The sequence below is a fragment of the Suricata suricatta genome, chromosome 9 (assembly GCF_006229205.1).
Source record: "Suricata suricatta isolate VVHF042 chromosome 9, meerkat_22Aug2017_6uvM2_HiC, whole genome shotgun sequence".
Classification (NCBI taxonomy): domain Eukaryota; kingdom Metazoa; phylum Chordata; class Mammalia; order Carnivora; family Herpestidae; genus Suricata; species Suricata suricatta.
This window is the reverse complement of record NC_043708.1, coordinates 46,683,710-46,699,428: the sequence shown is the minus strand read 5'-3', so window position 1 is coordinate 46,699,428 and position 15,719 is coordinate 46,683,710. Positions and strand designations below refer to the sequence as shown.

General features: G+C 43.6%; 1 protein-coding gene across 5 annotated transcripts in view; it reads right to left on the bottom strand.

Moving 5' to 3' along the window:
* Nucleotides 1-15,719, bottom strand: part of NIN (ninein) — a 96,112-nt gene that overhangs the window by 31,515 nt on the left and 48,878 nt on the right. For all 5 annotated transcript variants that reach the window (XM_029951078.1, XM_029951077.1, XM_029951079.1 and 2 more), the window contains 10 exons: nucleotides 13,132-13,278; nucleotides 12,514-12,681; nucleotides 11,881-12,017; nucleotides 11,450-11,590; nucleotides 11,060-11,234; nucleotides 8,208-8,318; nucleotides 7,740-7,829; nucleotides 4,321-4,459; nucleotides 2,360-2,481; nucleotides 589-1,094 (listed from right to left, as the gene is read on the bottom strand). In XM_029951078.1, the coding sequence (XP_029806938.1) occupies nucleotides 589-1,094; nucleotides 2,360-2,481; nucleotides 4,321-4,459; nucleotides 7,740-7,829; nucleotides 8,208-8,318; nucleotides 11,060-11,234; nucleotides 11,450-11,590; nucleotides 11,881-12,017; nucleotides 12,514-12,681; nucleotides 13,132-13,278 (1,736 nt within the window). The remainder of the gene's footprint in view (nucleotides 1-588; nucleotides 1,095-2,359; nucleotides 2,482-4,320; nucleotides 4,460-7,739; nucleotides 7,830-8,207; nucleotides 8,319-11,059; nucleotides 11,235-11,449; nucleotides 11,591-11,880; nucleotides 12,018-12,513; nucleotides 12,682-13,131; nucleotides 13,279-15,719) is intronic.

The following is a 15,719-nucleotide window of genomic DNA, read 5'->3' as shown; positions in this document are numbered from 1 at the left end:
CAGTTCTGCTTTATTAAATAAGTAATCAGAGTATGAGGCATCAAAGCCCTCAAAGGTAAGCACAAAGCTGCACTTTATTATTTGGGGAGGAACAGAACTTAACCCAGAATTTAGCTCACAAATAAGCCTTTCTCAGAACACACTAATTATTCTCATCTGGAACCTGAAAGGATAGTTGTTGAAACAAGAAATACTATCTTTTGGGGCGTCTGGTTAGCGCAGTCGGTTAAGCATCTGACTTTGGCTCAGGTTATGATCTTACAGTTCGTGGGTTTGAGCCCATTGCCAGGCTCTGTGCTGACAGTTCAGAGCCTGGAACCTGCTTTGGATTTTGTGTCTCCCTCTCTCTCCGTCCCTCCCCCACTCATGCTCTATCTCTCAAAATAAATAAACATTAAGAAATACTGTCTTTAAAAAAAAGACAAAAAACCAAAACCATCTCAGTAACCCCAGGGTAGGCTTATGTCTAAACAATTGAAAACAGGTTGAGAAACTAAAGCATCTAGTCAAAGTCTCCTTAACTGACCGGAACTTCTGGTGCCCCGAACGGACAGCGGTTTGGCTTCTCCACTTCCCCTATTTTCGTACCTTCCCTCCTGAAGCTCCTTTTGGTGCTTTTCCAAGAGCTCTTTTTGCAGCTCCTCCTTCTCGAGAGTGTGCTTCTCCATCAGGCTTTGCAGCTGCTCCTGGTGCAGCTGCTCGAGTTCCTGAGTCAAGCCTCTCACCTTCTCCTCTGTCCAGGCGCCATTCCGAAGGAGTCCTTCCCTCTCGAGGTGAAAGCTCTCCTCCGCCTGCTCCAGGCGGGCCTTGAGTTCCACCTCGTGCTCCCGCCTCAGCTTCTCCTGCAGGTGAGCCTTTTCCTCATCCCACCTCCTCTGCAGCTCTTTCTTCTCCTCCTTGTGTCTGCAGACAGCCATCTGCTGGGCCTCCCTGAGCACCACTGCCTGGCCCCGAAGTTCTGCAATTTCGTTTTTAAGGTCACTTATTTGTTCTTCCAAGATGTGCACCTCATTCTCGTACTTTTGCTTCGTGCTCTCTTGCTCCTTTTCACAGGCGACCTTGCTTTCAGCCAGCTGCTTTTCATAACGGTGCACCTGAAGCCAGAAAGCAAAGCACCTCAATGTTACTCAGCTCAAGGCCGTGGGAAGGTGGTGGCGACGGTAACTACTTTTCTCCCACGTGGCGTTCCTCAGTTTTCCCATTTAAACAGCTCCAAAACATGTTAAGTAAGATATGATTCAGTCAGGCATAGTTTGTTTTCCTTTCTAACTCGGTTGAATTTTCTTAGTTTCTGAACAACTCCAATAAAAATGACTAGACTTTCACATAGATACTATTGGTCTTCCCAGGCCTCCTAGCCAAGTGTAAGTGTAGGGGTTTAAAATACTTAAATTCAAGTATTGATCGAACACCTATCATAGGTACTCGGTGGGCCTCGTGGGGACACAAGGGTATGATATAGTTCTGCCATCAAGGAGAAACCACTCTGGACATGGTTTTGTTGAGTGCAAACTATGGGGAAGAATGAAAAATATAAAAGGTATAGAAAACAGAGCTACAGTGTAACCCAGAGAGATTCAAAGAGGAGAAAGATCATTTGGTCAAGGGTATTCAGGAATGGGTTCATGCAAGAGGAAGCACTGGATGTGAACTCTGAAGGGCTAGCAGACTTTCAAGAGGCAGGTGACAGCATGAACAAGAGGCCAGTTTGATGAAGAACTGTCAACTACTGGCTTGGCTACAGGAAAAGGTAACAAAGAAGACTAGAAACATAAGCAAAAGGACTGTGGGGGAGGGTTTTGGAGGCCAAGGTGCCGAAGTTGTACCTTCTGCTATTTCAAAGGGCTTTCTTTGGTCTTATTAAGATGTTTTTCAACAAGTTGGAAATAATGCATTGGCCTTCAACTTCCATGCTTGCTAGGGCTGAAGATAATACATTTTGGAGAAACTCTCTCCCAGGAGGAAAAGGCCTCATACTCAGCCTACAAAAGAAACTATCCTGAGGAAGGGGTGTTGGGGTAGCCACCAGACACAACAGGAAATGTATAAAACCTGATGCTCTATGGGGCACCTGGGTGGTTCAGTCAGTTAAGCATCCAACTTCAGCTCCGGTCATAATGTCATTGCTCATGGGTTTGAGCCTCGCATCAGGCTCTGTGCTGACAGCTAGCTCAGAGCCTGGAGCCTGCTTCAGATTCTGTGTCTCCCACTCTCTCTGTCCTCCCCCACTCATTCTCTCTCTCTCTCTAAAATACACATTAAAAAAAATTTTTTTAAGTGATGCTTTATGAGTAAAAAGAATTAAGCCAAAGCTTGCCAGAGCTCAAAGAAATGAGAGAACAGGACAAGAAACACTTACTTTATCTTCAAGCTCTAGTCTTAAGCGACATAAGTCCCTGTGATGTTGTTCTTTCATCTGCTCAATGACCAGCTCCGCCTCGATGCTCATAGCCAATGGATTGCATTCTTCAGAACCAGGCCCTGAAAACACACAGGATCTGGTGAGTCCACGGCAGGCTCTTTCAATAACACAACAACTGGCCTCTGAGGAGGGAATGTCCAGTTAAAGAAATACATTTCAGCCTCAATTACCACTGATGAGATCTACTAGGAAACCAAAGAGGCCAAGTGGTGTCTTGCTTTCAAGCATTTAGGACAACAAGAGAAAAATGAAGGTGAACAGGCAAAACAGTAAGATTGTTTCATGTACAGACTCTGTACCACGCCTTAATAGAACCCATCTTTTTGAAGAGTAGGTGGGGGAGGTTTGGAAATTGTGGTTTAAAGGTGACCTTCTAAAATGAAAATGCTGGGGAGTGAGGTAGTTTGATTAAACCAATCAGCTTTCTATCCATCCAACAAATACCATGTGACAAATCAGCAGAGGGGCAATGTGGCAGAAGGTGCCTGGGCGCATTAACTTCATGGGTCAGGAGAGCGAACCCACCCCCCTCAATGACAGAAGATTGAGTATCACAATATTAATTTCTTATAGTGCAAGTGGAACCACACTTCAAATTATCTGCTAAAATTTTAAAATTAGGGCATCGGTTAGGAACCTGGATATAGGCAGTTTGGGAGAAAAATTCTCAGGTCATTTATAGGAGTTCACTTCTGCAACCGCCCATGGGAACAACAGAGAAAGACACTGAAGCATGAAGTGGAGGCGGAGCTCGTACGTGGACAGAATGATTGTCAAATACTATGTGGGGGTTTCTTAACGCAGGGGATCCAAACAAGTTTTTCCCATGAGTCCAAAGGCAGGAGAAAGGGCACGTCTAGCATCTGAGATTGAGTCTTGCCTTGGGCTTTCTTTTCATACATTCTTTCTTTTCCCGTTGGCGTATCCCCAGCTGAGAAGTGATAGTTGGGGTGTGAACCACCCAGGATGGCACAGCTTCACAAACCCATGAGGAGAACCCCCAACACTATGGGAAAAGTCCAGAGACACTGCTGAGATGCACCATACCATCATCTGGGTTCCATTCTAGCACTACAGTAAGGCTACCGACCACATACTCAGAATCACAGGAAAGGTCTTAAGCCTTTTCCCCGTCCCCTCCCAAATCCCTTATTTATTCTAGAATGAATAGCTAAGGAGAGGAATAAACAATCCTTGTAAGAACCTGTACTCCTGTAGCAGTGGGGAAGACTAGAACAGAAGAATTGATTATGAGTTTGTGAAATTCAAACTCAACACACTGAGGAAAGAGGCAGAAGGCCAGGAGGGAGGAAGAGAGTCGACGGTAGATGCAGCAGCGCTCCCAAACACTGCCTTCCAACTTTCCCACTCCAAGCCCTCCTCAAAGGCACAGGCGACCAACACCTATTTAACTTATTTGTTGTTTCACAGAGGCAATGCTGGACTTTAATACAGCCAGCATACGCAAACCAAGTTCCGGTTTCTGGTTGGCCTGTTCTCCAAGATGATCATCATACCAGTGAGGCACTCCTTAAGAAAGGGAGGATTCAGCGATAGCTCAGTGTCTGAATTTTAACATTCCCAAGCCCCAGATTCTCAGGCTTGTGGCCAGGTTTGTTTGTTTGTTTTAAACAAAGCAAATATCCTGGTGGTTTGATTTTTCCATTCTTCTGTTGATACATATAAAAATCAAAAAGAAATAGTCTCATAAAGACTTAAAGGATAAATGAAAAAACAAACAGACCACAAGTGAAATAGCTCAAAAAAAAATAGCATTGCCCAAGTTTTTAAAAAAGTTTTTTTGGTTGCCCAAGTTGTGCACTTTTACATTCAGCCACAGCCATAAAAGCAAACTCCACAGGCAGAGCCTCTGAAAAGTTGATGTCTGAATAGCTTACCCTGGCCAGGCTGAACCCCACCACTGGCGACCTCAAGTTCCTCTGACAGTGAGTTCTTCGAGGGAAGTCTCAACACTTTGCCTTGCACACGAAATTCCTCTAGCTCAGACTGGAGTTCATCCACTTGGTCTTGTAACACCTGGAGTTTAAAAACCAACACAAGTCTTTTTATTTTTTCTTTTTTAGTTTGTTTCTTTTAAATGTTTATTTTTCAGAGAGAGGCAGGGGGACAGATGATCTGGAGCAGGCTCTATGCTGACAGCAGAGAGCCCCATACAGGGCTCAATCCCATGAACCGCGAGATCATGACCTGAGCCAAAGTTGGGCGCTTAACTGACTAAACCACCAAGTCACCCCAGTTGATTTATTCCTTTTGAAAGACAGAGAGAGCATGAGCAGGGGAGAAGCAGAGAGAGGCGGGGGGGGGGGGGGGGGGGGGGGGGGGGGGGGGGGGGGGGGGGGGGGAAGGGAGGGAGAGAATCCCAAGCAGGTTCCACGCTGTCAGCGCACAGCCTGATGCAGGGCTCTATCTCATGAACTGTGAGATCGTGACCTGAGCCAAAATCAAGAGTTGGACACCACCCCGGCACTCCATAAAAACCAACACAAGTCTTATGAGTGACAGCAAAAGCACAAGCAACAAAAGAAAAAAACAGATAACTTGGATATCACCAAACCAAAACTTTTGTTTTTTAAGGATATCATGAAAGTAAGAAGACAACTCACAGAATAGGAGAATAGCTATTGCAAATTACATGGTCTGATAAGGGACTTGTAACTAGAATATATGAGGAAGTATTACAACTCAATAATAAAAAGACAGCCCATTTAAAAATTAGGTAAGGGATCTGAAGAGACCTTTCTTGAGAAAGAGATATGCAGGGGTGCCTCGGTGGCTCAGTCAGTTGGTTAAGAGTCCTGCTCTTGACTTTGGTTCAGGTCATGATCTTGTGGTTCATGAGTTCAAGCCTTGCATCTGTGCTTGTGTAAACAGCACAGAGCCTGCTTGGGATTCTCTCTCTCTCTCCCTCTGTCTCTGTCCCTACCCCATTTGTGTGCGCGTGCCCACTCTCTCTCTCCAAAATAAACTTAAAAAAAAAGAGAGAGCAAGAGATTCTGATAAGCCCTTGAAGAGATCATTAGTCATCAGGGAAATGCAAATAAAAACACAGTGAGGTAGCACTTCACAACCCCTAGGGATGGCTGGACTCAAAAAGACAGAGCAAGAACAACTGTTGGCAAGGATGTACAGAAACTGGAACTCTCACACTGGCAGGAATATAAAAGGGTGCAAACACCTTGGGGAAAGTTCGGCAGTTCCTCCAAAGGTTAAACATGCAGTGATCTTATTATGACCCAGCAATTCTACTCCTAGACATATACCAAAGAGAAATGAAAATATATCCACATAAAAACTTGTACACAGATGTTTATAGTAGCATTATTCATAATACACTAACCCCAATGTTCATCAACTAATGAACAGATAAATAAAATGTGGTATAGCCATATAATGGAATATAATGTAGCAATGAAAAGAAAGAAAGTACAGTTGTGATTTCAGCTCAGGTCATGATCTTGCAGTTCATGAGTTCAAGCCCCACATTGGGCTCTCCCCAGACAATGCAGAGCCTGCTTGGGATTCGGTCCCCCTCTCTCTGCCCCTCCCCTGCTTGCTTTCTCTCTCAAAATAAATAAAACTAAAAAACTTGAAAGAAAGAAACCACTGATACACGCTACAACATGGATGAACCTTGAAAACACTATGGGAAGTGAAGGAGGTCAGCCACAAAGGACCACATACTGTATGATTCCACTTACATGAAGTTTATGAAGATTCCATTTATAAAGAACAGGCAAGTCTCCAGAGACAAAAGGTGGATGATTAGTTGCCTAGGGAGAGACTACAGCTAAATAGAGTGGGAGTTTCTGGGGTGATGGAAATGTCCTAAGGTCAATCATGATAGTGATTGAATAATTCTGTGAATATACTAAAAGATACTGAATTGTACACACTCAATGGGTGAACTACATGGGTGAACGGTGGATAATCTGTTTAATATAACTGAATGGATTTGGAGAATTTGGGGGAGGTAGAGATGACCGATTTTACTAATGAAATCATAAACTTTTAAGAACTATAAGGAAAACACCTCTACCTGATTAGAGTCAAGAACCAAAACTTAATTGTAAAAATGGGATTAATGGTTCATCTCTTTTCTCAAAATATGCACATATATTTCCTGGGAAGGCAGGCTATAGGCAACCTCATGAGGAAGTGATTGTTTTCCTCATTTCTGCACAAATACAATTTTCAACTAAAGTCGTCAGAACCCGGTTATACTTACCTTGTTAAAATCAACATTTTTTTTTGTTATTTAAGAAGAAAAAAATCTCAAATTCCTAAGCTTAGTAGAGTTAGTTTAAAAAAAAAAAATCAATGATGCCTATTATTTATAAAAATATATTTGTCTCTTCTGGTAGGAATTTGTAATTATTTAGTAGCTAAAGCCGTGAGTAGTTTCTGCTTCATCTGCATTTTGTAAATAAAATAAGGTATTCAGGGGGAAAACACACACACACACACACACACACACACACAGGACAAAAGCAAATTACATCAGATTAGGTCTGCAGAGTTTGATTAAAAAAGACTCATTTTAGGGGCATCTGGGTGAGCATCCAACATCAGCTCAGGTCATGGTCTCATGATTCGTGAGTTTGAGCCCCACATCCAGCTCTGTGCTGACAGCTCGGAGCCTGGAGCCTGCTTTGGATTCTCTGTCTGTCTGTCTGTCTGTCTCTCTCTCTCTGCCCCTCTCTGTCTCTCGAAAATGAAGAAACATTTAAAAAATTTAAGAAAGGCTCATTTTAGGGGCACCTGGGTGGCTCAGTTGGTTGAGCATCTGACTTCAGGTCAGGTCATGATTTCACAGTTTTTGGGTTCCAGCCCCATGTCCAACTCAGAACCTGGAGCCTGGTTAAGATTCTGTGTCTCCCTCTCTCTCTCAAAAGTAAATAAATAAGTAAAAACAATAAAGGCTCATTTTGGAATAAGCACATGTACATGACCAAGTGTTTCTCCACTTGGAATAAAACTATATTTTCTCCTAAGCACCAGTAATCTGTAACCTAGATAAAACATGGAAATGCAGTTTGCATGATTCCCTAATATTCTGGGTACAAAATAAGAACAGCTAACATCTGGGTTAAATGCTTACTATGTTCCAGGCTCCGTTCTAAACACTTTACATATATTCACTCATTGATTCTTCACAACCTACTGAGTGGGTGCTCTTATTTTTACCATCTAAGAGCTGAGGCATTGAGGAGACCACAGATTATGTGGTCATTTAATGGTGAGGTGGGATTTGAACCCAGGCCCTCGTCCACTTACTGATTTCTCTTTAGTCACTTACTCTGCACTGCTGCTCATATTCATTTCTCATCTGTGTCAGCCTCTCTTCTTGCAGGAAGAATTCAGCACTGCTAGGATCAAGGTCACCAAACTAGAAAAGGAAAAGGACACAGCTTTCATTTTCTCCAAGTGTCCTTCTTGGACCTTTAACCCACCAAAGACCTCAGTTTCTGGTGTTCACCCAGAGTATGGTCTCGAGTATGAACGGAATGTGACATTTACGCAGAACATTACCAACTGGATAACATTCTAGAGTGATGTGATCAGCTAAGGCAGGGGTCATTTCTCAGTACTATACAATGTTTCCCTTGTATCCAATCTCTGAAATTAGATCCCCTGCAAAACTGGCAGCTTATTTTAGCCATCTAAAAACTTTCCTATAGAAACTGACTTGGTGGTATTGCTTCTGCTCTTTTGAGTAAACTACACTTTGGGCTGCTATCAGGAGATCAAATTCAAACAGATTTACCTTTTCTGCTAACAGGGTTTCCAAATTTCGCTGAAGTCTATTTGTCAGATTCTCATACTCTGCCAACTTCTCTGCATTTTCCAGAAGCTCATTTTCTAGACGACTGTTTTCCTGAAGCAATTTGGGGAAAGTAAATGGGCACAGATTAAAAATAAGCAAACTGTTGTAATTTTTATATGGAGCATAAATTCATGCTCTAGACTGAGAAAATTTGTTCATCTTGAAAGTTTCAGTAGATTACAGAAGACAACAGTAAATATTAAAAAAGTGGTATGTATCTTATAACCCAATGCCCACCCCTCCTTCTCTGATTCTATAGAACTATGCTAACACGGTAGCCACCAGCAGCCACCTGCGGGTAACTGAGGACTTGAAATATGTAGAATACAAACTGAGAGGTACTCAAGTGTGTAAAATACTCAACAGATTTTGAAGACTTAATACAAAAATGTAAACTGACTCAATAATAATTTTTGTATATTGATTATGCGTCAAAAGAATGTTTTGGAGATACTGGATTAAATAAAATGATTCCAATTAAATTCACCTATTTCTTTTTATGTCGCCATTTGAAAATGTGAAGTTAAATATATTATAGTTTGCATTGTATTTCTATCCAATAGCACTGGAATGTAGTATTTAATGACATGGAAAACATTCTCAACATATTGTTACAATTGGTTGTAGGCTACTTCTCAGTTAGCAAAAATAAACTCAGAAAAACTATAAAAAAGTAGAATAAGTAGGGGAGCCCAAGCAGCTCAGTCGGTTGAATGCCCACCACTCTTGATTTCGGCTCAGGTCATGATCTCATGGTTCGTGAGTTTGAGCCCTGCATCGGGCTCTGCACTGAGAGTGTGGGCCCAGCTTGGGATTCTCTCTCTCCCTCTTTCTCTGCCCCTTCCACACTTATGCTCACTCTCTCTCGAAAAAAAAACTTTAAAAAAGTAAAATTAATTTCATTTATTAAGGTATAGTTTGGTTTATATTTACTTTACAATCTTATTTTGGCTTAATGATGTAAAAGTTGTACAGAGAGGTTTTTCATAACTTGTATATTTAAATTATTATAATAACACATCAACAGAAGTCCACAAAAGGTGGGTTTTTTTTCTGTATATATAATACTTGTTAGAGACATACCCACCCACATTTGTTTAAAAAAATGAAACCACACAGACGTGCCTTTTGACATCTGTTCCATTCCAGTGTTAGAGGCTGGTGGGAAGGACATTATTTTCAAAGCACATTTCGCCAAAAGAATATAAAACCAGTATATTTTTAATACATCCTAATTCACACCCTCACACAGCAATATGGAATAAAAAAATATGCTTGAAGAGTTTTTTCCTTAACACACACACACACACACACACACACACACACACACACACACACACCCCACTTTCTCCCCAAATGCCAGTGCTAGAACTTGAAGCTTTCAAAGTGTGTCTAAATTTAGATGTCAGAACAGTTAGGAGCGATCTCTGTGGTGTATCGGGCTGATGCTGGTGCTCTAGAAGCTGAAAATCAGATTCTGTTCCTGACCACAGGGAAAACACAATCTGGACAGTGGGGAGGGAGACAGATGCAGACACAATTATCTGTGAGGCACTGTCTTCTGGCTAGAAGAAAGCAAGCACAAATGGGACGGAGTCCTGTGGTCTGCAGTGTTGGAGAAAGCAGGGAAGGAGCCGAAGAGCCCACGGAGAAGCTGCGCGCGCTGATGGCAGGTGCGGTGGGATTGAGGGCATGGCTCAGGGGCTGCTGGCAGGGCCTGAGGGTGGAAAAGTGTGAGGACAAGGCCCCTTCCGGGGGCCTTCAGTGCCACCATGCTGTACTTTTACACACGGTAACAGCACGTTCTTCATGGAGTTCTTTAGTGTTATCTAGTAACGTGACTGTAGTGGCCATATGGAGGCTGGGTGAGAGAAGATGCACATAAGTCAGCTGAGAAATTTTTTAAAAATTCTGAGCCCATTCAGAGGCTGTGGAAATGGAGAGGAGGGGGATCAATCTGAGAGACATTTCAGAGCACCAACAGGACTTAGAGGCTGATGAGTGAGGATGACTGAGGGTTTTAGCTTGTGTGACAGCACATGGTAATGACAAAGATCAAGGAGAAAATTCAGAAAAGGAGGTGATTTGATGGCTAGGGTGGGAGAGTTAGCTCAGTTTTTGGTTGTGGAGTGTCAGGAACAACAGTTAATATCCTACGTGTACTTATTCCCTTCTAAACACTGCACACACAGCATCTCCCCGCATTAAATGTGCTATGAGGCAGATATCACAGTGGTGACATTTTGTACATTAGAAAACAGGTTCAGATACATGATCAAGTTTTCGGGTAAGCGGTGGTATCCGAATGGAAGCAGGCAGTCTGAGGCCACAACCCACCCCCGCCACTTTATATCTAGACTACACTGCACCAAATCAGAGTCCAGTAAAGAGAAGGATCGTTTCCTCTACTGAGACACAGAAAGAAGAGAGGCTGTATAAGGCAAAAGACGTATTTGGAAGCAAACAAAGCTGATGACCTGTATAGCAGGGGGGCATGCCATCTGCTTAGAATTGGGGTTGGGGACAGGCAAGGGAAAAGGCATCAACCAGGTGCCAAAGAGCCCTAATGACTCAGTGCAACTACAAGGGGTGAGAAGATGGACACTGCGGGCACACCAGGCGCCTGGACACTCCCGCAATCTAGATCCCAGCAGGAGCTCTGTCACGTCTGGTCCCAGCCCAGCAGGACAAATACATGAGCCCTGTGCAGAGCTGCCGTCTTCCCAGAGCTGTGGTTCTCCATATGGGGTCCCCAGCAGGGACACAGACCAGAGAACTAAGAGGATGACTACCTTTAAAGAGAGAGCGAGGCGGTCCCGGAGGTAGTTCTCTTCTGTTTTTGCCTTTTCGATTTCCTGCTCAAGTTCCAAGCGCTGCTTGCCCACCTGTTGCAGGATCTGTTCTCTCTCCTTTCGGAGTTCATTCTTTAAGGCTGCTATTCGCTCCTTGTACTCTTCATCCAGTTTCCTGTGAGGAGGAAAGACCAATAAGCTGCCATTAAGACCCTCAGAGGTCCCTGTGCAGACCCACCAAAAGTGGAAACAGAGTCACAGAGATGGGAAGCTTCTGGAGGAAGTGTCTCCTGGGGCCTGCTTTCCTCAAGGCTCGACCGCACCTGCATCCCTCCCGCCGGGAGTGGCCGAGCAGGCGGAGCCCCACTGCCCTGGCCCCGCCAGGCCCACCTGAGGTTGTGTTCGTTGCGCCGCTCGATGGCCGCGTGGTGATCATCCACCTCTGAAGCCATCAGAGACTTGAGCTTCTCAGCCTTGTCCAGATCGGACCGTAGCTTCTCTTTCTCTCTGACCACTTGATCGACTCGCTCCCTTGAATGAGAAATAGACCAGGTTAAGGGAAACTGTCTCTAAGCAACACGTGGATTCAAAGCAGCTCTCCTCAGGCTTGCTTCAGTATAGAAGCCAAACCAAGACAACCCAAACCCTCCCTAACAAACACTGTCACAGCCTCCATGCACATCTAAGCCACCACTTAATTTTCACAACAGTGAGATGACAGGAGATTAGCCCCGTCTGCACACAGAATGTGTCACAGGCATCGAAGGACTTGCTAGGCAAGCAGGAGAGGGAAAGCAGCGGTGGGCCTTCCACTAACTCACAGCAAATGCTGGATCTCAGCCTTAAAACTGGCCAGAGCCGCGTGGTGAATGCCATTCTTGGTGCCCAGAAGTTCATTTTCAAGAGCCAGTGTCAATTCTGTCAGGTTGACATTTCCATCAAGGCTGAAATCCAAGGCCTAGAAATCAGAACAAGTTCAAGACCATTACAAGTTCTGTCCACTAAAGCAGGCACTCTGAAGGATATATGAACCCAGAGAAGCGAATGTACAGTCAAAAAGTTGGATGATCACATTTCTTCAGTGATTGCTTAGGAACAACCTTCAGTTGAAGTTCTGTCTATGGAAACCATAACGTGCTTATGTGCGTGTTTAACAAAAGATTCTCTGGCACTGTAAATAAATACGATAGTATAATCCTAATCTTTACCGACCAGACATCAGTTAAGAGCACTGCGCTTGTCAGTAGCTTAGGAGTTAGAAACATGGAGAGTAGTTAGCAGCAGACTCCTGGATAAAGGGGGTAAGGAAAGTTACCTCTTATTTCTAAGACCTTGTGATTAGAAGAATCATTAAGGAGAAACTAAATTAAATCAAATCAAATCAGTTTCACAAGCACTGGCCTTTTTCAACCCTTCCCCAATTTGTCATTTCTCTCCCAGTTTAGGTGCCACACCTTCAGGATCTCCTGGCTGTTCTCAATGCCCTCTTCCTGCCAGGCGTCGAGTATTTTCTCCACTGATGCATAGCCCATCCCCTCGTCCAGGCAGGAGAAGACCCGAAAGCCAATGGTACTTGTCATCGCTGATGGGGCTGTGGTGCGTCGTCCACTCTCATCGAAGGACTAGGAGGAGAGAGAGACTTGAGCAAGGTCAGCCCTTTCAACCAGACACTGACCCAGAGGGGCCACTCCCGACCACAGTGAGCAGAAGCCGTGTCTCTCTAACACTCACGCAGCCGCTTTGATCTTTCTTTCCCAAGGGAGTCAAGAATGCGAAACTTATCAAGAACCGTTGCTCTGGTAGGGAGAGTTTTGACATAGATGAGATGTGTCGTTACTTAACACCAAGTTTCTTCTAACCCACAGCTAACAGTAAGGGGCGTAATTAGTGGCTCCCCACTCTGTAATTTATGATCATTTTTCAAACCCAACTTTTCCTTCCCGATGGTTTAGTCTTTCTTCTTCTTTTGCTTCTGTCTCCCTATTCTTCTTCAAAGAACAGATTAATTTATTAGAAACTATTCAAGTGGCTTTTAACTTCTGCTCACAAACCAATTCCTAGTTATTTCTCACCTGCATGGAGAGGTGCCTTTTCAACTGTCTATATGGAGTAGATGCTGATGGTGTGAGGGATTTTCCATTTTTGAATAAGCCATAGAAAAACTCTTCTACACTCATTGTACCATCAGGATCAAGATTATGGAAGACCTCCTCCAGCACCTAGAAAAGAGTAACCACTTACTTTAAATATTTCGCTCAAAATAACAAAAGGCCCCAAATACATTTGTGGCCAGTAGAAAATCCACTGTTGACCCCAGGGCTCCAGAAATATAACATGCACCTTTATTCTCATTTCACTGAATTTATTTTCCTTTCCAGTTATACGTCCTTCTTCCTCCACAAGGTAAGTATAAACAACCAGTTTCATAATCTTAGGCAATATACCAATGAACTGTTTTCTCTTTTACTCACACTCTTAAAATGGGTAATCTTTTTTATTTAAAAAATTAACATTTATTTTTTGAGAGACAGACGGTGAGCAGGGGAGGGGCAGAGAGAGAGGAAGTCACAGAGTTGGAAGCAGGATCCAGGCTCTGAGCTGTTGGCAGAGAGCCCAACACGGGGCTAGAACCCATGAACCACGAGATCATGACATGAGCCAAAGTCAGTCGCTTAATCGACTGAGCCACCCAGGCGCCCCAAAATGGGTAATATTTAATTTTGCTACACATTAGTCTTATGGATTAAAAAATTACTTTAAAAAATATAAAGATATAGCTTCCCAGTGTTGTAACAATGGAAATAAATTTGGACAGTCATTAAACTATTAGATCATGGTGACTCAACATGGTATTTTGCTTATATTGAATTTTTGAAATTGGTATGTTGCCACAGCAGAATTTGGTCTGGGACAGATTGCAATGATCTAAGAGTTTGGGTCTAAAACTCATGACTCGGGATTTAGAGCACTACTGGGAACAGGACTGCATGTTTTGGTGTTTGTTTTAATGCTTTAGCACAGGTGAAATGACAGATAAGGATTTTGTATGTGTCCAACAGAAGGGGGAGGCCTCAAGAGGTGTAGAGAGAGGGGAGTTTTGCCTGGCTATTTTTTGCCCTCTAACGGTAATCATGTAGTCCTTCTTATGTAATTGGGGAAGGAAAGACTGGACTGTAGTCCCTTCTGGAGGCATGCCTAGGCGATGGTTTGTTCCCTAGTGCAGCAGACGAGCATAAAAGATGGATAAAGCAGCATGAGTCACTGACACCACAAAACAGGGAGGAAAGGCCATGAGCTCTTTTTTTCCTGGCAGTTGGATTCCTTTTTCCTTTGGGGGCTCAAGTTTTTCATACAGACACCCCTCCATTGTACAGAACTGAGGATCTTGTGAAAATGCAGACTCTGATACAGTTAAATCTGTGGGTAGAGTCTGAGATTCTGAAGCTCTAACAAGTTCTCAGGTGAGGCCCACAGAGTAAACAACACATTTAATCTGAAGGGATTAGAGTCTGCAACTGGGCCCATCTAACAAAGGCCTCTTTGTAACATATTTCCAAATTCTGCTTATCCATTTCATTTTTTTTTTTTTTGGCTTATCCATTTCATAAGTCTGCACTATTGCTAGGATTCATCATCTCACAATTGTTGATTTTATTCTTCATGGAAGTGCTGGAGGCATTTCTTTTATCTCCAATGTTTCTTTCCAATTCACATCCAAAAGGAAACATCTGTCTCTATTCTATTTTTTTAAATACTACTTCCTCTGGTGAGGACTCTGAAACAAGAAACCATTCTAGGAGTGGAAATCTTTGGACGAGGAACAGTTCCTAATAGAGAATTACATGGTAAGACCAATGGAAAGGTATCTGGGGTGAGATTTTGAGGTCACTAAGATCCCTAGCAGTTCTCTCTTGCTCTTACCGACCAAAAGAACACTTTCTCAGAGGACTAGGCTCTCAGGATCATCAGACCAGAAGTCACAGTTGACACCCAGGTGTGCTGACTGAAGTGAACGATCTTACTTCGGCTCTAATCTTAGCTTCACACTGCCTGGCCTTGTGACCCCGGCCACATCGATGCCCAGCTTCTGGACTGCCTAAAAACCCATCACCTCCTCCATCCACAGTGGCCAAGCAGGTGAGTCCTGCAGTTACTGTACATGCAGGAGTAGGGGAGTGGCCAACAGAAGGCCGTGGAGTCAGAAAAAGGCAGGGCTGGGCTAAATGGAACACAAGCCAATGGGCATGTGGGGTACCCCGGCAGCCTGTGCAGGAGCCAGATCCAGACCCCTGAGGACATTCTTACTCCTGACACCAGCCAGGAATTTGGATGGTTGATGTCCTAATGTATACGTTATAAGGCAAATACCATGTACCCAATGTGTACTTTGGGACGTAACACACCAGAATAGGGATAATAAACCTGAATACCCAGAGAGGCCAGGAAGGTGATGTACATGAAGGAGGCAGGGTGGTCTTGAGACAGTACAAAGGAGTGCTGTTCAAAGTAGGGAACTGAACACACGAGCACATGCCCAGTCCGGCCACTTCTCACCGCTAGCAGAATGGGTCAGATTTTCAGGATTTTAGAAAAATCTCCTGCTTTAATAAAAAGGTATAGCAAGAGTTCAATGTTTAAGCAGTGAGCAGACCAAAAGAAC